This window comes from Ambystoma mexicanum, chromosome 4p (genome assembly GCF_040938575.1).
Source record: "Ambystoma mexicanum isolate Mex_15411 chromosome 4p, UKY_AmexF1_1, whole genome shotgun sequence".
Lineage (NCBI taxonomy): Eukaryota > Metazoa > Chordata > Amphibia > Caudata > Ambystomatidae > Ambystoma > Ambystoma mexicanum.
This window is the reverse complement of record NC_090927.1, coordinates 977863701-977886565: the sequence shown is the minus strand read 5'-3', so window position 1 is coordinate 977886565 and position 22865 is coordinate 977863701. Positions and strand designations below refer to the sequence as shown.

The 22865-nt window shown below is 48.9% G+C and overlaps 1 protein-coding gene across 2 annotated transcripts in view; it reads left to right on the top strand.

The window, feature by feature from the left end:
- The window catches only part of AFG1L (AFG1 like ATPase), a 2086687-nt gene that overhangs the window by 413424 nt on the left and 1650398 nt on the right, over positions 1-22865 (top strand). For both annotated transcript variants that reach the window (XM_069606550.1, XM_069606549.1), the window contains exon 4: positions 21545-21646. In XM_069606550.1, the coding sequence (XP_069462651.1) occupies positions 21545-21646 (102 nt within the window). The remainder of the gene's footprint in view (positions 1-21544; positions 21647-22865) is intronic.

Below are 22865 nucleotides of genomic sequence, written 5' to 3'. Positions count from 1 at the left end.
GGTGCAGGAGGCCTGCCTTGACCGCAGTGACTTCTTCCGCCACCATGATGTTCCAAAGTTTGATCCACCACAGGGTCATCAATGGGCCTTTAGTGGTTTTCCAGGTGCGGCCAATAGTGATTCTACCCGCTAGTAGTAGCTGTGTGAAGTTTAGGCGTTCTCCCTGTCTTCGGGTACGCCCCTGCAACCGGCCCACCCAGCAGGACGACCTCCGGTTCCCATGGAATTGTCACCTGTGTAATGTCTTTTATCGCCAAGAGGCATTGCTTCCAAAATGTTCGCACAGTGGGGCAAGTCCACTACGTGTGTATGTAGGAGCCAGGCTGACCACAGTTACGCCAGCATTGGGGGTCAAGGGATTGATTGAAATGGTGAAGGCTAGCCGGAGGGTGGTACCAACGCAAGAGCAGTTTATGGGCACATTCTCGATTGGTAATATAGAAGGCGGATGAGTGGGTTCTTGTCAATATGTCGACCCATGTCTGGTCTTCCAGTGGACGGCCCAGGTCTGTCTCCCATTGTGCCATATATGGGGGTCTCATGGAAAGCAGACATTCTTGAAATAACTTGTAGAGACGGGAAGTCTTCCCCCTTAACGGCAAGTGTAAATTCTAGTGGGCTGGGATGCCGTGTGGCTGCCTGTCGTATTTGTGGGTTAGAGCACCAGTGCCAGAGTTGGGAGTATGAAAATCTGTCACTTTCGGCCAGTTGGAAGGTAGCTTTACATTGTTCAAACGTACGTGGCTGGCCATTCTCAAATAGCTGTCCCAGGGATTCCAGAGCCCCCCCGAACCCGTTTTTAAAATTAGTGGGCTGTGAACCAGGAGAAAAGGCTGGGTTGTGAGAGATTGGAGAGTGGGGGCCCAGGCCCCATGGGATACCCTTATGTTTCAGAGCCAAGTCCCATATAATGAGGGTGTTTCTGGTAGATGCTAGAAGGCCTGCCAAGGATTTTCGGAGTGAGGGGGGAATGTGCGGAAGAAAGCAAAGTGGTGTGAGGTACGGGATTGTTCCAGTTCCACCCATCTCGGGGGTCCCACCCCTATGCCCCAGGAATGGACCTGCGCCAGTTGTGATGCCACTTGATATTTCCACAGGTCAGGGGCCGCCAAACCTCCCAAATGGGCGCTACCCAGCATCACCTTCTGAGAAATCCTCGCCTTCCTGCCTCTCCATATGAAATGCAGCATTTTCCTCTGCATCTGGGTTAGTGGGGCTAGCAGGATGGTGGTGGTGGACAGGGTAGAACAAGCATAGAGAAAACGTGAAAGGAGATTCATCTTGCAAGCAGTGATTCACAAAATAAGGGATATCTCCTGCTTGGTCCATCATTTCAGGTCTCTCTCCAGTTCTTTGAAGAGCGGAGGGAAGTTCAGAAAGTACACCTCTTTGGGGTGGGCTGGGATCTGGAACCCCAGGTAAGGTATAGATGTGCTGCTTCATTGGATTGCGCATAAGGGTTCAAGACCCTGCCACTCCTCTGGGTCTAGGCCCACCCCTAGGGCTGCTGATTTTGGGAAGTTAATGGAGAACCCTGCCACCCTCCCAAATTTGTGAAGCTCCCGAAGGGCAGATTGTAAGAACGGACATACACCGGTTATAGAGAGCAGGACATCATTCGCATAAAGTGAGATCTTGTGTTGGGAGTTACCTATTGGCAGGCCGCTGATGGTGGGATCCAAGCGTATTTGTTGGGCGAGGGGCTCCGTTACCAGAGCAAACAGGAGCGGAGAGAGGGAGCACCCTTGTCTGGTTCTACAAGATGGGTAGATAGGATCGGATAGATTATTGTTAACCCGGAGGAAGGTTCTAGGGGATCGATAATTGGCCAGAACCATCTTGCGGAAGTTCGGGCCAAAGTGGAACGCTTCTAGTGTCAGCTGTAGAAATATCCAGCTAACTTTATCGAAAGCTTTGGACGCGTCTAGAGCTAGGAGTGCCAATTTATGTGAGTCTTGAGTTGACTACTAGGTCAGTTCTCTCCGGATGTTATCCCTGGTGGACCTATCCATTATAAATCCCGTTTGATCCGGGTCAATCAGGCTAGGGAGAATGGCTGCTAGGCGGTTTGCTAGAATTTATTAGTAATTGTTAGCATTGATTTTTAGTAAAGAAATGGGTCTGTATGAGCAGTTTTCTCTGGGGCCTTTACCGTGTTTGATTAGGAGAATGGGTATGGAGTCTTGCATAGATGGGGTAATGGATCACAAAGTGGCAAATTAATTAAAGAGGGCAGTCAGTGGGGCTATTAATCGGGGGCAAAACACTTTATAAAACCTTGTTGTGAATCCATCAGGGCCCAGGGCTCTGCGCTTTAGGGATTTGATGGCTTCCTCCATCTCGTCACCTGTTATTGGGGCCTCAACCCTTCTCTGTCCGGTCCCTGAAGGTGTGGCATGGAAGCCTCTTGTAAATATCTTGTCTTTTCCGCTTTGCCCCGGGGGGTCGCTGTCAACGTTTCAGATAGATGTGTGGCTGCCAATTGTAGCTTCTCCCTGTTTGCATAGTGGATTTGGCCCTGAGGGACGCGTAGGTGTTTCTATGTTTAGTCTTGGCCAGTTTTTCCACCAACAAATTGTTTGCTTTGTTATTCTTAGCGTAGTAGCATTGTTTAGTTTTGGTTAACAAGTGGGCCGTTTCCTCAGCATAGTGGGCTTCCAATTTCTTCTGGGCTGTCGTCAGGGTCCGGTGATTCTTGGGGGTCCACTTAGTTTTATGAAGGGCCTCTGCCTTTCTGACCTCATTTTACAGGTCCCTGCGGGGCCATTGTCAGAGTTTTTAATATGCCGCCCCCTGTGCGATCAGTTCTCCCTGCACTATCGCTTTCATGGCGTCCCAGGTGTTGACTGGGGAGGTATCCTCTGCCGGGTTTTCTTGAAAGAAGTTCTGTATCACCTTGGCGATAGTGTCCCTCATTGGCATGTCATTTAGGATGGGGTCGTATAGGTTCCAGCGAGGTTGGGGGTGCGGATCGTGTGCCCGTAGAGTCAGCTTAATGGGGACGTGGCCCGAGAGAGCCCTTGCCTCTATGGTGACCTCATCTACAAAGGTGAGCAGTTGAGGGGAGGTTAGCAGCAAGTCTATGCGGGAGGAAGTCCTGTGTACATGCCAAAAAAAGGAAAAGTCCCTTTTGCCTGGATGTAGCACTCTCCACGAGTCTACCACCTCAAGGGTTCGAAGGAGTTGGAGAAGAGCAGTCGCGACCTTTAAGTCTTGTGGAGCCACAGGATGGGATTTGTCCCATTGGGAGTCCGGGACCCCGTTGAAGTCTCCACCGATGATTATTTGGCCTTACACAAAGGGCAGGAAATTTCTTCCCAATGATTCGTAAAATGCTTCCTGCCCCTCATTGCGGGCATAGACCGAGACAAGGGAGTAAAGCTGTCCATATTTGAAGCTTTTGATAGCTATATATAGCGCTCCTCTGGGCAAAGTAGCTTCTCTAACTTCCTGAATTGGATACCTCTGGTGAAGAGTATGGCTGTTCCCCCTTTCTTTGTATCATTGGAGGCTAGATACTGCCTATTTCGAAGGCGCGCGAAGTCCGCCGGCAACAGGTGTGTCTCCTGCAGGAAGACCACCGATCCCACCAGGTCCTGGAGCCGTTTCAAAGTCGTTTTCCGGTTAGGGGGAAGAGTTCAGTCCCTTTGCGTTCAGCGAGATAAAGTTCTGTTTCTGATGTGGCGGGGGTTCCTCTGGAGTGCTTCCTTTCTGTGGATGGGGAGAGTGAGCTGGGATATAATCAGACACCATCTGTATCCTCTGTGGTCATTGTATCGTGGTGCAACCAAGATTTTAATTGCGGCCTCCAACATGAGGCCTGAACAACAAACTTGAGGGGAGGCGACCATCTCACCAGCCTTCCCCAAAACAGTTGAAACACAACTGTTTGTAATTCGCTCCAAGTGTTAGTAGGTGACATCCACCTTGGAGTCGGGCATGAGCTGCATGAAGCCCGCTGCCATTTCATGAATGCATAGCATTCCCTACTATTCCCAGTGTGCACTAGTTGGCTGTCCCAAGCCACTAGATGGATAGAGTGCCAGATATCAAAACTTGGGGGACCTTTTTTGAAAAAATTGCAAGGAACTTTGGGTCGGTCACCCTGAGTAACCTGGGGGCAACCAGACGTGGACTCCCTGCTCACTGTGCTCAGAGAGGCACAGCTTCACCTCACTGAGGAGGCCCAACAAGGCTGAAACACGTGTATGGGGTTGATATTGGTACTCTTGTTCAGAGAGGAATTGCCATAGCATTTCGGTGCGGGACTGCCCATGTGGGCAGGACAAAGACTGATATGCAAATGAATATTTCCCATCTGTTAAAGGTACAGTGAGAAAAGTGTGTGCTGCAAACTCTCATCTCAGAACAGGTTATCATGCCATGTTCTTTCTGGAGAGGAGCGCCTGCTACCTTTTTTGAAAAATTTGCCAGAGCCTGGGGCTCGGTCATCTCATTTTCTGCCCCTTCTGGACTTTTAACCAAGTCGAGCGTCTCGGTTTGGGAGGAGGTTATGTCGTGCCTCCCTCAGGGGAGTCGGGGTGGAACCATTGTTGGTCAGGATCATCTCTGCGTCTTCTAGGTGAGCTATAATTCGGGGGACCCCTTTGTACGAGAATTTAAGTGCTGTCGGAAATAGCCATCGGTATCTGATAACCTGCACCCAGAGAAACAAAGTCCGGGGTCGCAAGGCCCTTGCTTCTGCATTGTTATCGTCGCCAGGTCTTGGAAGATTTGGAGGGGGGATTCCTGGAAGTATAGTTCATCGCGCAAGCGTCCTATTACCATGATTGCCTCCTTGGTTGTGTAAAACTGGACCTGAGTGATTACGTCTGGGGGGGGAGTCAGCTTCTACTCCTCGTCGAGGGTGCGACTTGTGGGTGCGGTCTAGCAAGAGTTGAGACTTCTCCAAGTGTGGTAAAAGGGATTGAAACAGGTTGCCCACGTACTCTGCAGGGTTTTGGTCTGAGATTGAGGCAGGGACCCCTCGTATGCGCAGGTAGTTCTGGCGCGCTCTGTTTTTCATGTCCTCCTGTTTATATTCAGGCATCTGTTTTATTCATTAGAATCTGGAAGTTGCGTTGTACTTCCAGGAGCAAAGCGGAATGTTCTTAGGTTAGGTCCTTAACTTCTCTGATTCTCTTCTGCCTCCTGGACCCATTTGTTCAAGTTTGTTAGTGAGCTCCGACATGCAGGACCGAAATTCTATTTTAATGTCCAACATAAAAGCTTGAATATCGCCTTTGGTCGCCAGTTGACCTGCACCTTCTGAGGAGGCTTGGGGTGGTGATTTAGGTGATTCTGGCTTCTTTCCTTCTCAGCCGGTAGCAGCATGGTGGTGATGTCTGCACTTTTGGGGGCTTTGAGGTGTTCCAACATCTTGCGCGGTTATGGGCAACTAAAGTCAGCCCTTGCCCAACTATGGCAGAGAAATGACGGACAGAGGTCACTGGAGGGAGGATTGGCGTGGGCTCCCGCCCAGGCTTCTTTCACCTCAGGGGAGTCTTGCTTCTTCCTTATATTGGGAGCCTCAAGCATGTGGGGGGGGGGGTCCTGTCCCCTGCCCAGTGTTATGACATATAGCGTTCCATCAAATCTGTGGGCTCCCCCCTTTTTGAGTTGGTGGGGAGCAGAAGGGCTGAGCTTGTCCTGGGTGGTCTGGACTGTTCACAGGGCTTTTGGCACCAGGCGGCTGCAGAGAGTTGAAGGCAGAGGCTTGCGCTGTTACTTGCTTGATGACGTGGTATCCAGGCTCGCCTTGGTCAGGCCTGTGGTGTAGGTTCAGTAATAGTGGCCCCAATGGCTCCCAGGCGCTCTTATAGTGGGCGGGGTAGTTGGTCCTCTCTCAGTTGCCAGAGTGTAGCTGGTTCTTGGGGCCCTAGTTGCTCTGGGCATATGCCGATTAATAGTGTACCCCACTGCTTGTCACGCCAGGGAGCCGGGGTCCGTACCTGTGTGTGGAGATGATCTGTAGTCATAAGTGGGTGCGCTCCTCCCCGCGCTGCTAGCTGGAGCGTTTTGCCGGAGGAAGTCTTTGCTATGCAGGAGGCCTGCTGGGTATCCTGGGGCTGCACTCGCGTCAGGGGGATCCAACGAGGCAGCTCCTGCTGTGCGCAGCTTCTGGAGGTCGAGCTCCGACTCTCCGGATGGCGCAGAGTCACGGGAGGATACCCTCTGCACCCGTGTTCCACAGCAGGGCTATCACCAGGTCCTGAGGTGCGAGTGTAGCAGGAGCATAAAGGGCAGTGTTAGCATTTGTGTTGAGGCTGAGAGGACCGGCAGTGTATCTCCATGCTAGTCCGGTCCCATACGGAGCGATTAGCTGGGTCCCGAGCTGGAGCGCCCTCTTTCCTCCGAGTGCGGGATACGTCCACAATCTTGGGGCGAGGGTCGTGGTCCGGAGCTGCGAAGGAGCGTTCAGGACTCATATTGTTGTCAGCAGTGCCCCAGCCATTCCGGTCACTGCGGATGGGTTCGGCTGTTGAAATGTTTGGTTAAAACTGCCTCATTTGGCATGGCAAGTGCGGGCTTCATGCAGAGGCCATTAAAGGAGGAGCCTCATTGCCGGCACTGCAGGCCACGGCCCTCTGGCGCCAGAATTTTGCAGATCCCTGGATCCTCTCTGTAGTATTTTATTTTTATTTATTTATTTTTTACATTTGTATAGCGCACTGCAGCCTAAAGGCATTGAGGCGCTTGTTACAAGAAGGTGTACGTAAACAAGATTGCATAGGAGGCAGTGGTTACTTAGTTGCAGCATATTGGCAGGTTACAGACAAGTAGCAGTTTAGACAAATAGCGTTGTTTTGATGGCTTTGCGGAATGATAAGTGGGAGTCAATTCCCCTGATGTGCGCTGGTAGGGCATTCCAGTGGGTAGCTACAATAGCGGGGAAGCTGGAGCCGCCTGGGTATCCACGGGGTACCGCCTACCTATCCCTACCTCTCCTACTTCCTTACCTCCACTCCCACAGGTCGGATCAGCAACTCTTTTGGCGGAGATCCGGTCGCTAGTCAAGAGCCAGGCAGTGGAGGAAGTACCAGCCTCCCATCGAGGCTTGGGCTTCTACTCCAGGATTTTCACCATTCAGAAAAAGAACCAGGCGGGCCTGAGAGTTGTGCTGGACCTATCCATCCTCAACCTCTCCCTACCTCTACAAAAATTCAAGATGGTTACACCAGCGCTCATAACGGAGACATTGTGCAAGGGAGACTGGATGTGCTCCCTGGATCTGAAGGTCGTGCACCTACACGTCCCGATTTGGCAGCCTCATCGTTTTTTCCTATGATTCAGAATCATGGGCTACAATTTCCAATACAAGGTGCTTTCTTTTGGCCTCAACTCGACCCCCAGGGTTTTTACCAGACTGATGAATAAAGTGGCGTCCCTCCTCAGGGCTCAAGGCCACCACATCTACCTGTACCTTGACGACTGGCTCGTCAGGGCGATGTCTTCGGAAGCGGTGCACCACACTTCCCACTCTCTTATGAACACACTCCGTGCTCTGGGCTTTTCGCTCAAACTCAAGAAGTCACAGCTGCAGCCTACGCAGAGACTGAATTTCCTCGGGCTCATCTGGGACACGGACTCCGAGAGAGTTTTCCCCTCGGAGGACAAGATCACAAACATCAGGAGGGCCACCGCTCACTTCCTCAGCAGAGAAGTGGCATCGGCCTGGTGGTACCAACACCTACTGGGTCTCATGGCAGCGATCCTATTGGCCGTTCCCCATACGAGACTCAGGATGAGGAGGATACAGCTGCACTTCGCAGCATCATAGAACCAGGAGTGGGGCTCTCAGGCACAGATGATTATCGTTCCTCCTGCTCTTCACCCGGACCTCACATAGTGGTCCAGGGACTGTAAACTGCAGACGTGCAAGCCCTTTCCGGCAGCTGACCCCGCAGGTCACCATCACTACGGACTCATCTCTCAAGGGCTGGGGGCCACGCTGGACAACCACAGTGTCCATGGACTCTGCACCCGGCAGGAGCAGGAGTACCACATCAGTTGGCTGGAACTAAAGGCCATCTGGCTAGCGCTCAGAGCCTTCCTTCTGGTTATTCGGGGCAAGGTCGCCCTCATCCAGACAGACCACTCCACCAGCATGTTCAACAAGCAGATAGGTACCAGATCCCTTGCGCTGTGCAGACTAGCAGTCAGCATGTGGGAATGGGCCCTGGAGAACAACATCTACGTCAGGGCCGTCCACCTTCCAGGGGAATCCAACTTGGAGGCGGACAGACTGAGCAGACTGGGAGCGGACAATTACGAGTGGCAATTGAACGACCAGGTCCTGCAGGAGATCTTCAGCAGATGGGGGCACCCCCAGGTGGACCGCTTTGCCTCCTGGGACAACAAGAAGTGCCAACAGTTTGCGTCCTGGCAGAGACAGGGTCTTGGTTCCCTGGGCGACGCTATTCAGATTCAATGGAACGGCATGATAGCATATGCCTTCCCGTCCACACCGCTGATCCATAGGGTGATATGCAAGATAAAGGAGTCTTGCCACCTCAGGATAATTCCGATAGCTCCATGGTGGCCAGCCAGGCCATGGTTTTCGGAGCTGCTCAGCTTCTCGGACAGGCACCCCATTCACCTTCGGAAGGGCCCAGCACATCTTCTGGCGCAACAGGGGGCAGGGTCATGCACGCCGTGCCACAGAAACTAGCCCTCACAGCGTGGTTCCTGAGCAGGTCACGCTAGGGCACCTCAGCCTATCACAGGCTAACCTTGAAATCATACAGTGTGCAAGGAGCAAGGCTACTAGGACCCAGTATAAGAGTAAGTGGACCAGGTTCTGTCACTGGCCAGCCTCTGAGATCGACCCCCTTGCATGTCTGTGGTACGACATACTCTCCTTCTCTGCACACCTCGCCCACTCAGGCGTGCAGGTGGACACTTACTGCACTTATTTGGCGTCCATAGGAGCCTACAGAACTTCGGCGGAAGAGGTCTTTTCCTCTTCCAACCCGATAGTCAAGAAGCATTTGACGGGTCTCACCAGACTCTACCCACCAAGAGGCCACACCCTGTGTGGGGCCTCAACATACTAATGGGCGCCCTGGCGCACAAACCTTTTGAGCCAATGGCGTCTGCGGACATCAGGCTGGTCACCATTAAGACAGCCTTGCTAGTTGGCCTCACTTCGGCTCACAGAGTCAGCGAAATACAGGCGCTAGTCGCCTCAGAGCTCTATACTACTTTTCACAAGGATAAGGTAGTCCTGCGGATACACCCAGCATTTCTACCTAAGGTTACTTCTGTTTTCCATCTAATCGAGGAAATAGTGCTGCCTACATTCTTTGCTGAACCAAAGGACGACACTCGGAGGGTTCTGCACTGCCTCGATGTCAGGTGTGCTCTAAAATTCCACTTGGACAGGACCAAGGGCTTCCGCAAGTCGGACACACTGTTTGTCACATTAGAGGGTCAAGGCCTGGGTATCCGGCATCCATGGCCTCTATAGCCTATGGTCTCGGCCATCAAGGAAGCATATGAGGGGCTGCATAAGCCACTTCCGGCTAACATGCAAGCCCATGCGGTCAGAGCCAAGGCCACGGCCATTGCATTCCAACGGCAGGTCCCCTGGCAAGTCATAAGCAGAGTGGCCACCTGGGCCACCCCTTTGGCTTTCTGCAAGCATTACTGTTTGGATGCTGGCTCTAGGTCAGACGCGGCTTTCGGACAGGCGGTTCTTAGAAACCTGTTGGCTCCACCTTGGGGCTACACTCAGTTGTAATCGCCCATTCAGTATGGAGGAAAGGGGACGTGACGTAAGAGTAATTATAGGTTACTCACTCTAGTGACTAACATACTCTTAGTCCTTAGTCCCCTTTCATCCATACGTCCCACCATCCGCCCCCCCGAATAAAACTGGTGTCATTAGGCAATGTTAATCTATTGTCGACGCATCTCTGGGGACTGAGGTGTGGCGCCGGAGGGTGGAGTCAGGGTAGCACCCGCGTGTGCACTAAATATAAAGGGGGAAGAAGGTTTTTTCTGGTTAAAAAGGTTCTGTCTCCCGTCCCTAGGAAGGGACGCCCATGCAGTATGGAAGAAAGGGGACTAAGGACTAAGAGTATGTTAGTCACTAAGGTGAGCAACTTATAATATATCTCATTGGACATGTCCCACTAATCGGGTCAGGCAAAGTCGGGCACATGACTTTAAGAACATACATCTGATACCAATTAGCTCTCTCCACATGGATAAAAGGCAGAACATAGAGATGCACTCTGAGTAAGGTGGAACACGAGCAAGAACAGAACTTCCGGGTGTAGGCTAAACTACTGAAGCAGAGCGACAGACTGAGGGACGTGAGCAAAGGGTAGAGGACCCCAGGAGTTCCCTGCAGAAGGTTGTTGCCTCCAACAGACTGTGAAAGACACATGGAGAAGGTCAAATCCCAGAAAAGAAGGTTGCATTGTGTTGCAAGACGCCAGGGACACTCCCGGGTGAACGGCAGATTTGGGGAGGCGAGGCCAAGCCTGTGGTATTAACCTTGACTCATGAATTAAAAATGCAAAGACAAGAAAGGAATGGTGAGTGGGCGAGCGACATGAAAGACCAGTGTGTGTTAAGCAAAGATTGAAGTTGCAACAGTATTTCATACAATTGAAGGTTTTCACGTGTGGGGGTGAGACGGGAAGGAAGGCAGAGCTGTGATGAACTTTGAATTACCGATAGCTGGGAAACCAGCGATACTGAGTAGCGGAGTGGTCCAGCGAAAGGAAGTAGCCCATTCGAAAGTCTCAGTGAAAGGTGAAATGTTTTTGTTATGAAGCAATAAAGTGAATTAACTATAAGAAGCAAAGTGATCAAAATTTACCACAGGAAAAGTGGGGAAGTAAAAAGGTGAATGTTGAACCTTTGTGCTTATGACATCGAACTACCCAGACCAAGAGACACTGGGTCAAATAACACAAGCGTGTGAGCCGAAGGGAAAGTCAAAGTGATTCTGCTGAGATCTATAGTTGAAGCCACGCACATTCAAAAGTCTTCGACATCAGGAAAAGGTCTGAGCCCAACTGAGGTAGAAAGGAAGTGTGAAAAGTTAGGGGAAGGGAACTCCTAAACGATGTGAATTAAGCTTGGGGAAAGGAACCCCTGCAAGTGCTGTGTTTGAAAGGTCAGAGCATGACTGAGGGAGATTTACGTGAACTTGTTGCTTTGAGGGGTCTGAGCCCAATCGAGGGAGAGCAACGTGAACTTTTTGTTGAACTGTGTTTTGAAAGCTGGAAAGAGAGATTTTAATGTGGAAGGCCAGGCAGACCTCGATCCACGTTCTAAACTCCCTTTGTTCTGAGAACCTGAGCAAGAGTGTCATCCTGTCTACGGGGACCGCCTTACTCCGTGCTGTCTAACGTGGGGAGGAGAGCTGACTCAGCCACATTTATTCTTTATATTGCAACACTGATTTTTCTTTGCATACATATTCTCCCTTACGCACTTCTTGTACAAGAGATAGGGCAGCCATTAGCTTTTGTTGGTGTAGGCCATTTTAATTTGACAGACTCAAATGGGACTATTTTATTTATTATTTGATGGTAGAGACTACTCCCATCCTAGCTGTAGGGAAAAGTAGGAGTTTTTCCAAACCCCCGAAAATTGAATAAAGGTTTTACAAATTGTACCTTTTGTGTCAGTGTCATACTTGTGATACCATGCTTCCCTTACAGCACACAGCCATCAAAAGTGTGGGATTATGGGGAAATTCAAACAAGGGGCTTTCCCAGTCTTCCTGGCCTGTTGCCCCCCCCCCTTGTGATCCTCCCGCAGTACACCGTACCCAGGGTCGGGATCAGGAAACATATGCCTTTCCCTTTCTACATGAGAAGGGTCCCAGGCCAGCTTTCTGGGAGTAATTGTGTCTGATTCACCACAGGATACACATCTGATGTCCTAATTCTTGTTTAAAGAAGTCACACATATTTACGTTTGAGGATAGCCCTTTATCTTTCAATTCCTTAATTTCAAGTGTACAATGCTTCCTCTGTTTTTAAATCAATTGCTATCATGGACTGGGCTTTCACTTCTCCCCTAACCACTTCTAGAACCTTTGCAAAATAATTCAAAACGAAGTGTAGGGCAGTCAAGGTTCGATAGTGTTCAGCTCCCAACCCATCAAGCTGATACACTTTCCATTGGCCCCAAGGAGCTGGAAGAGTCAGATAAATCCAATATCTGCAGAGGTTTTTGTGACAAGAATAGTGAGGGAAAAGCTGATAACACCCTGGCTGTTATGTCATCCTCTTCCTCATCCACAAGTCGAAGGGTGAAGCTCTGCGGTCTAAGTCGAGGTTGCACGGCGCAGAACAATGGCCCAAGGAGCAGTTGGCTCCTTGCAAGTAAAAGGACAAGAAGAAAAAGCATTGCAAGAGTGACCGCTCCAGGGAGTCACCTCAGTGTCCTGCATATGGACCTTTCCCCACATGTCCCTACATGCCGCAGGAATGGAGATCCTTCCGTTTAAAGACGTTGGACATCTTTGCCGTGGCGCGTGTGGCGCAGGCTTTGGCATACAGGGTCCCACCATGTCTGTTGCGACTGGCAGGGTACCCTCTGTGTCCGTTCCTGTCTGCCTATGGGCTTATGCCTGGACCAGATGGAAACAGAAGTGTATTAGTGCCTTGTGGCCCCACCCTTCGGGGCGGTGGGCTCGCACCAATATCATCGTTGTGGCTGCAGGCATTCCAATCCCTAGGGACGCCTTCATGTCAAGGATATATGGAATCTTCGACTAAGAGGGCGACCAAGTCCCTTTTGGGCTTGAACTTGAAGAATTGTATGGAGAAGGTGAGGACGTGCATGGCCTGGCAGAAAAAGGCCCAGTGGCCTTGACACCTCCCCGGAGATGGAATTTTTGCCAGCTCCCACACCAGGAAAGCCTCACACCGACTTTCAGCACTTGATGGCTACGGTGCCCAGTACTCTGGGGCTATCTACTCCGTCCATGTTCATTACAAACGTTGTGATATTCTGGGCGATGATTCCAAAAATGGGACACTCCTGCCCTTCAATGTGGCAGTGGAGGCCCCCATATTGGAGATGTGGGAGAAACCTGCTTCTGTTATGGCAGTGGACAAGATCTTGCAAGGAAACACCATCCCGCTCCGTCGGATCCGGCCTTTCTTTCCTCCCATGCTTCGCCTCAGAGATTAGTGGTTCAGGTCATGGCTGCTAGCCTGAAGACTCATACTTTTCCATCCTTTCCACCGAACAGGGAAAGTAAGAGGTTTGATGCATGTGTTAAGCAGTCTTGCACTGCGGGCCATGAATGCCTCTTGCACCATGGCAACGTTTTACTTTGGCCTCACGACAGCAGTCACCACTGCGGCTGAGTATGTTCCAGAGACAGATATGAAGGATGGCTTCCTGTCTTGGTCTGTGGTAGCAAGGTGGCAGCATGTCTGGTGCTGCAGTCAAGACTGGACACAGTGGACTGTGTAGGAAGGGTCATGGCCACTAGCAGAGTGGTCAGGTGCCACTCGTGGCTGAGGACGTCAGGTTTACTACCGACGTCCAGGCCATGCTGTTGGATATGCCGTTCGACAGCCGTAACCTTTTTGGAGCTAAAGCTGACGACACACTCCAAAAAGTCCAGTCGTCCAAGATGACTGCTAAGTCTTTGGGGCTAGCAGTACAACAGCCTTCAGCAGAGCCGTCATCTCGGGCAGAGATTTTTGTCCCTTTACAGTCTTTGCATCGAGGGGCGTGGTCAGTCTTTCCTGGGAAGAGGTCAGGGCAGGTGCTTCCCAAGAAGCAGAGCAAGGGGTGCCCAGCGAGGGGGCGTTGCAGCGGGTGCTCTCCCCTATGCATCCCAGGGTGCCAAACCTCAGTGACGGGCTTCAACATTCGTCACCTGTGGGGAGAGAAGCTTTCCTTGTTCAGCCCGGAATAGTCGAAGGCCATGTCCTTCGCTTGGGCCTTGCAGGTAATTCAGCAGGGTTCTTGCTTCCTTCAGCGCCCCCCTGATCACGGTCCTCCGTCCACCCCTTTGTCTCCGGACCCCATTCTATTGGATGAGGTCCTTCAGCTTCTGTAGAAAAGCGGAATTGAGCTATTTCCGTGCTCAGAATTAGAGAATGGGGGTACTCCACCTACATTCTGGTGCTGAAGAAGGATGGGTGCTTACTCCCCATCATGGATCTGCAGCTGCTGAACTGTTTTTTTCACAAGGACAAGTTCAAGATGGTTTCTCTAGCACAGATCGTACAAGCCCTCAATCTTCAGTACTGGTTGGTCTCCCTGGGCCTGCAGGAGGCCTACTTCCATTTGCTGATTAATCGAAGGCACAGAAAGTACCTGGGGTTTGTGGTGGATCACCACCCTTACCAGTTCAAAGTTCTGCCGTTCTGGCTATCTTTGGCTCCCAGGGATTTCACCAAGCTGCTAGCAGTGGTGGCGGCTGGCCTCAGAAGGAAGGTCATTCATGCATTTTCCTACCTGGGCGACTGGCTCGTCTGAGCTCGCTCCCCAGATCTAGTGTCTGAGCACCTTCTCTGCACATGCACTGTTGCACAGTTGGGCTTTTCCCTGAACTTCAAAAAGTCTCAGGTTTTGCCGTCCCAGTCCATCCCATTTATTGGGGCAGTCTTGGACACTCGCCTGGGCAGTGCCTTCCCACCCAGGGATCGAGTGGTGAACATCTTTCGGATGGTCAATGTCCTCCAAGGGTGTGCATGAGATTGCTTCAGTGGCTTCTCTGTTGACAATAGCAGCAATTTCAGGGCCACATGTCGGACCCCTTGCAGGTCTCGGATCAGGTGGCCCAGGATCTTGTGTGGTGGACAGTACCAGACTTTATGAAAGGCGCGTTGTTTTGCCAAACTTGGCCCCAGGTTAAGGTGGTCACGGATGCATCTCTGACCGTTTGGGGTACTCACCTGTTAGACATTCTGGTGAGCGGACTGTGGTTTCCGTTGAGTCTCTGGAACACATCAACTTCTGGACCTGAGGGTGATCAGGCTGACCCTGCTCGCTTTCCTCACCTCTGTGAAACGCAAGACTCTTGTTGGTACTGACAGACAACACAGTGGCCATGCACTAGCTCAACAAATAAGGTGGTGTGGGATTCCTGCCCCTATTCAGAGAAGCAATGCAACTGTGGTTCTGGGTTCTGGAGAACAATGTCTCTCTGACAACTGCTCATCTGTCCGGGCCACAGAATGTCACAGCGGAGGCCTTGAGCAGGCAGACTTTGGCCTCCTACAAGTGTGAGCTCCGTCATGAAATTCTGGAGGAGATCTTCTCCTGTTGGGAACTCCTCAAGTGGCCCTCTTCGCTTCCAGTGTCAACAGGAAGTGCGATTTGTTCAGTTCAAAGGAATTTCCTTGTCAAGGAACTCTGGGGGATGCGCTGATGGTCGAGTGGACTTTCAACCTCCTTTATGCGTTCCTGCCGGTCCCGTTCATTCCGCTGGTTCTCAGCCGATTGCACCTGTTCGGAACCACGATGATCCTGATTGGTATTGGCTGGGCCCGGAGAACATTGTATCCGGAGTTGCTGAACAAGTTCATATGCCCTCCCTGGCGCCTTCTGAGGAGAGTCGACTTTCTCTCCCATTTGGAGGGGCTGATCCTCCACCCGAACCTCAGCAGCCTGAACCTTCATGCTTGGCTACTGAGAGACTGAGATAGGAGTGGGACTTGTCGGACAACATCCTTGATGTTTTCCTTTCAGCTCGGAGGCCCGCTCTGAAATCTGTTTATGCATGCAGGTGGCGTACATTTTCAATTTGGTGCTGGGAGAGGGACCTGGATCCTTTATCCTGTTCTCTATCGCCACTTCTCCCCCCTTACATGCACTTTTCCCCTCCCCCTCTCCCATGCACTTGCGGGTTCTCAATGTCACTGGGCCTAGTAAGATCACTGTTTTGTTCTCCCCTGTTCCCTTCTCTTGCCTTGTTGCGCTCTGAAACACTTGTGTACGAGCGCGATAGAAATAAAATATCAATATCAATATGTTGGATTTTCTGCTATCCTTGGTCCGGACGGGCCTGCAAATTCGCAGTGTGAAGGGTTGCCTCTCTGCTATTTCGGTATTCCAAAGTTCCCCGGAAAAGGGCTTGTTTTTCACAATCCCCACTGTTATGCAGTTTTTGCTGGGTTTGTGTAACCAGCACTATAGTCCCGGTATACAAAAAAGGCAGCAGGCATGATCCACGTATTTATCGATTCTTGGCAATGCTTGATGCCCCAGCTAAAAATGCAGCTTACTGATTCATTTAAATGGTTGGATAATTGCCAATGATATCATACCACTCAATCAAACAGGGTTTAGGGGGGGATCCAATACCACCATCAATGGGCTGTCACTCATAACCATCATTGAACAAGCCTGGTTAGTATGAAAGCAAGCCATCTTTGTGGCCTTTGTTGACTATAGTGCAGCCTTCGATGCAGTTGATAGAAGTAGGCTGTGGCTTAAGCTAGTAAAATGGAACATACCTTGGGCATGTTTAATATGATCATCGCCTTACATGAGGGCACTAGAGGAATAGTATGAATGAATCACTTGGGAGCGGCAACAAGGTGGATTGCAACAAAGGCAGGTCGTGAGCGAGGGGATTGGAAACTTTGTTTCTATTCCACCTAAGTCAGGCAAGGGCGGCATTTAGTGGCTCACTTATGCCGATGAGTTGACCTTATTAGATTTGACTTCCAGGGGACTGCAGGTTTCGTTGGATAAACTATATGAATATGCTCTGCTTAACTCATTAAAGATCAATACCAACAAGACTAAGATCATGGTGTTCTGCTCTAAAAAAAAGCACAGCCAAGGATTATAAAGCTTGGCACTGGACGTTGAATGGTGATCAGATAGAGTTGGTAAGCTCCAAAACATTTCTGGGTTTAATTCTGGATGCTAAACCCGATGGTAAATTGCATCTACAAAAGGTCCAGCTAAAGAACCTCCCAGATAACCTGGAGAATACTCAGTTGCTGTGATTATTAGGTTGTACTTTGTCAAAATCTTACCTATAATTTTTTATGGAGTTAAACTCTAGGGTTGAAGTTGATCCCTGCGTTGGACCTCTTGGAAAGGTGTATTTTAGGGAGGCTTTTGTGTTTGAGCAAATACAAACCAGCTCAGTTTTTTTCTGTTGGAATTTAATATCGTGCCTATTTCTGCCAAGATTAATCTGTGTGGTCTATGCATGTACTGGAAAATTGCAAAAGGCACTCTGCGTACTTTGCAGTGGTACTTTGGGGGATGTCTTGATTGATCAGAATGACTTAATGAACGCTAGCCTTCTCTTTAAACTTTTAGATATCGCAAGGTTGTGGGTCACTAGGACCTCTGAAGACCCTATGATGCTTTCTTACATTGAGTTCCGGCGATTGTTGCGCATGAAGAACACAATGCCTCTTTAATTTGGGAGTTGTTGATGAATGGGAATAATGATGCCTGTGTCTTCCACATGATGACATTTTGGAAAATAATTGACAACATTTTAAAGTCATTTATGTTTTAGCTTTTTATTCTTTCATACTGATTTGAGAGTATTGTTTGGATTGTTATTAATTGGTGGTGGTGAGAGGTATTAAAAGTTGACCTTTTGTTTTTAAATGTGTAATCCGAAATAAATAATACATAAAGTAACCTGTTTCCTCTCTGCCAATTTGTCGTTCCGGTATGTGATTTGAATTTAGTTTTAATGTTTCTTATGGGCGCTCTGTTTGAGCCCCTTCATTCTTGTTATTTTAGATTGCTCACCCTTAAGGTGATTTTCCTGGTTGCTATCTCTTCAACAAGACAGGTGAGTGAGTGCCAGACTTTGTCTGTTTTACCTACTATTTGTTTTTTTCCAAAGAGAAGGTGACATTGAGAGTGAGACCTTCCTTTCTGTCAAAGGTGATCTTGAATTTTCATCTCTGTTATAAGAGCCCTATTCCTCTATTTTTTTTCTTCCGCCTCACCCTTCCAAGGCGGAGGAACAATTCCAGCAGCTGAACCCCAGCACAAGCCCTTAAGTTCTACGTCTCTTGTACTAGAGATGCTAGGAAAGACGACCAGCTTTTCATTGGTTACGCTGGTGCTCTTGCTGGCAGGGTGGTCACCAAACAGACCCTGTCCAGGCGGATCATTCTCTGCATCCCAAAATGCTACTATCTGGGGAAAGGATGTGCCTGAGGGTCTCAGAGCTCACTCTACCAGAGTGGGTGCCACCTCTGCCCTGCAGAGGGGAGTCCCTGTCTTGGATATTTGCCAGCGGCAATCTGGGTATCTTTACACACGTTTGCTAAGCATTACTGCTTGGATTCCCTTGCGGGCCAGGATGCCCGTTTTGGAGGGCAGTCCTCCAGAGTTTTCTGGTTTAGCTGATGTTCTTGCCTCCAACCTCCTCCAGATTACATACTGCTTTGGGAGTCTACAATAGATGAGGAATCCGTAGGAGGAAAGAATCCATTAGAAGAACAAATTACCGGGACAGACTGGTCCAACGCAAGGAAATCACAACCTATCCATTCCCCTTTACCCCTATCTTTAACAATAAAGATTTCACCCCCGGATTGGAGGGGGGGGCATTCAGGAACTGGCGGGAGGGTGGCTGTCGTTGGATACGAGACATGTTCATAGGAGGGGAGATCAGCACTTTTGTAGACTGTAAAAGGGACTTCGCATTGGGGGAGGGGGAAAGGCTGAGATACTCTCAACTGAGGCATTGGCTCATACACCCCACGAACAAGGAAGCGGCCGGTAGACCGCTGACCCCTTTTGAGAAATTCCTGATGACCATCCATTTCGCAGCTCTATAAGATCCTGGATGAAGCGACTCTGAGGCCGCATTGGGTGTATATGGGAAGGTGGGAAAGCATTTTGGGCAGGGAAATGGAGCAGTCGGATTGGGAAAGGCTATGGAGGAAGATCCCTAAACTGGCGAGAGCCTCGCAAACCCGGGAAACCTGGTATAAGATATTGTACGGGTGGCACTATACTACAGCACGTCTTTGTAGGATCTACCCAGGGTCATCGGGAAATTGCTGGGGGGGAATTGGTCAGGAGGGCACTGCGGAACATATCTGGTGGGGATGCCTGCAAATAGCCCCATTATGGGGAGACATTAAACAAGCGATGTAACAAGTGTTTGGATCAGAGGGAGGCATACCCCCGGAATGGTCTCAATTGGGTTTGAAGCCAGCAGTAGCAACAAGTGGTCAGAGGGGTGGGGAAAGAGCGAGGGTGATGCTCACTTTGCCGGCAGTGTCAATTATCGCTCAGAGATGGAAAAGTTCAAATGTACCGCTGTTCCAAGACTGGTTGCGTAAAATCTGGGAGATAGTGGCGATGGAATGGGCCTCCTATGCAATACAAAACTTTGCAAGTGAGTGGGGGGAGGTCCTCATCTTTCTCAGGGACGACTTCAGGATTGGCTGGCGCCCACAACGTCTGAAACTCCTCGACCTGGAATAATCCTTTATGAACATTTAGAGGGGGCGATGAACCGCGCAATTTGTGAAACGGCACCAAGGGGCAAGGGGGAGTTTTGGGGTTTGTTATACTTGTTGAAAAATTCAATAAAGAGAATAAAAAAAAAAGAACAAATTACCTACCTCTTAGTGATGTTCTTTCTGATGAATGTTCCTCCCATGGATTCTTCATCGCCCTCTCGACCTGCACCTCCTTGCGTGAATCTAGTACACAACCGGTTTTACGGTCCCTCAACTTCAGAGTGCTAAGGAAAAAGGGTGGAATTGCGGTCACGAGGCGCGGCACCGCTATATATACTGGCCCCAACTTCGTAACCGGCGTGAGCGCGTAGACACATTGAACGGAGCCGATGCAGAGTTGCACTGCACCCTCTTGCGGCGGAAACGTTTCTGGAGAACAGCTGCGCTGGGATAGGGATATCATAGATGAGGAATCTGTGGGAGGTACATCCTTCAGAAAGACCATTAAAGAGAGGTAAGTAATTTGTTCCTCTTTCCCCACATGATTCTATCTCTTCAACGCTACACTCACTTCAAATCTTGCTAACTTTTTAACTTTCTCTGCTTTGTTTTTAACTGTCCCTGTTTACTAGCACCTCTTTATTTGTCGTCTTTTATCTTATTCTATTCTCTTTTTTACTCCTTGCTCTCAATCTCTTTCTACTAGTCGTTCCTGATTCCCCCTGGTGCTTATTCACATTTTCGTTCCTTCTCTTACTTGCGCCTAAGCACTGGAACGCACTCCCTCTCTCCCTGTGCTCTCTTTGCTCTTTCTAACTTTAAATCTCATCTTAAAGATACCCTTTTCTCTATGTGATACACCCATATTAATTGTACCGCTTTGATCGCTTAAGCGTTTGGCGCTATATAAATACGATGAAATACAAATGTAGAATGATCCATGGCAGAGATGATCCTCCAACCTAAGGGACTTTTGCCCAATACTGTTTTGTCCCCTTTTTATTTTCTTTCTCTCTTCTTCTTCTTTTCCACTGTCATATTCTTTTTGAAGTACTAGTAGTCTTTGGTTGTTGACAAATGCTCCTACGTGTATCTCTTCCGGTCTACTCATGGACCCACCTGATTGCAACTTGTTGTTATTAAATACTGTTTGAATGTGGCGTTAAGCACCCATTCCAAGGGCTGGAATGAGTGGTAATGGCCTGGTGACCCAAGTTAAAGGCCGAAGTGAAGCGCAAGCTTGTAACAAGGGCCCCTGGCCATTACCACATGTTTCAGCCCTTCGAACAGGTGCCCGTCCGATGGGCTGGGATGGGGTTAGTTAAAAATATTTTCGGTCCGTGAATGGGTCGCCTTGCGGCGTCCCGTTCACGGAACAAAAGACTGTTCTAAGATGGCCACCATGGAAAGGGATGGCAGGTCTCCGTACGGAGCCCCGCTTCCCTTTTCCATGGCGGCCTCACACGGAAGAAGAGGAAGAAGGAAGCAGCGCTGGCGGCGTCTGTGAGTTCCGCCACTGCCACAATGGGGTAAGTGGTAAGTAGAGAGTGGGGGATCATTTAAAAAGGGGGTGGGGGAGGCAGAGTGGCGGCAGGGGGAACCAGGCCATCAGGTGGCTTGGAACGTGGGCTGTGATCGCCGGTTTCAGCCCGCGTTCCTAGCCACCTAATTGGCTGGCTCCCCCGTCAGGGTGCTAATTGTTCTTATTAATAACTCGACAAATGTTTTAATGTTATGTTTTTCAAACCTTTTTCTCCTTTCTTTACAAAAAAGGAGCCAGTATTAAATGAGCTTTTAAGAGAGCAGAGTTCTCCTTAAACTCAATTGCTACTTGGAAAACAGTGTAAAGGGAATAATTAAATTTATGCTAGGAAGACGTGTCTCTCAAAAACGTTTTGATTTGCAACTAAAGTAAAAAATCCATGATCAACCATATAGGCAACATAAACCACATTTTAAGCAAAGAGCCATGATATATCTCTTTTGACCTACAGAGGGCTTATAATAAAATGAATTAGTCAACAGCAAAAACATATGAATTACAGTGAGCTTGTGAAAGTCATCATAGGAAATTGCAGCTTGGTTATTTAATTAACATAATATTGAAATCCTCTAACAATGGGCTTCTCTCCTGTTCTTGTTCACAGGCACTGGCAAGACAATGGTGATGGATATGTTCTACTCTCATGTAGAGGTAGAGAGGAAGAAGAGGGTGCATTTTCATGGCTTCATGCTAGACGTACACAAAAGTAAGTGCATACACTTGCATTTTTAATCAAGCCACAGTTAGTCACCATGTAAACAAGATGCTTTTTGCCTTGTACTTGCTAATTTGCTCTGTTCATTAGCATGTTAAAGTTCATTTAGCTGCCTGAGATGAAGTTGAAAGGGGCTTTTCAATGCAGCCTCATCAATTACGTTATAATTCAGACACGAGTAGTGCACTGAAATAGGCAGCTGAAATAGGTCTTTTTTTACCCAAATGGCAATGACAAGGGTGCCATTCTTTGTAAATTATTTTGCAGGACACTTCACCTGCGCTGGCCAGCATAAGCATTTTGTGGCATACAATTTGAGAACAATGTGTGGATCAACGCAGCATTCTCCACCAATTAAATTGCATTTTTTCTTAATTTACATTGTGTTGATAAACTTTAGGTTTTCCTTATCTGACCTCAGGCTCAAGATGATGTGCCTGCCTACACAGTTCTGATTACTAAAACTTCAATGTGGATGCCTGAATGATGAGGGTGAATGAGGTGCAAATTATCGGCCCACAAGTTAATATTTTCTTTTCAATTGACAGATTGCCTTTAAATTGTCTTTAAAATCCAATTGGATACAGTTGCTCAACAAATAACGTGAGCCAGATGCCTGACTCTTTGAGATCCTTTGCAGTATCGTGTTTGTATTCTGTAGTTATTTTATATTTATTAAGCGCTATACGTCAAAATGCTGTGCAAAACATCAGATCACAGTGCACTCAAAATGAACATGCTGACAATTAAACAAAAGTTGCGACTAAGAATGCTTTAGTAGCATGGTTTAAGGAAAACGGTCAACATTTTGGGATTAGCTATGATGCGTCAATATGGCATAGCCAAGCACTACAATTGCATAATAAATGGCTGCATTGACATAGCTGAATCAAGAAGGGCATTCTAAGAATAAAGGGCATCTTTGAAGGAAACAGGATATTAAGCTTTGAGGAATTACATGATAAGTTGGGTTTGAGCAGAAGAGAGATGAATCGATATATACAGTTGAGTTCTTTGATTAGCCAAAGAATAGATATGCTTGATAAAGAATTGGTGCAAAGACCGGAGATTTGTAAACTGTTTGAAGGACAGGACCATGGTGTATCCATTTATATGCGGTTTATGACAATGGGATTGGATTATGTTGGTTCATGGACGAAATTGAAAGAAGTTTGGTCGAATGACATTCATTTGACAATATCAGACGATG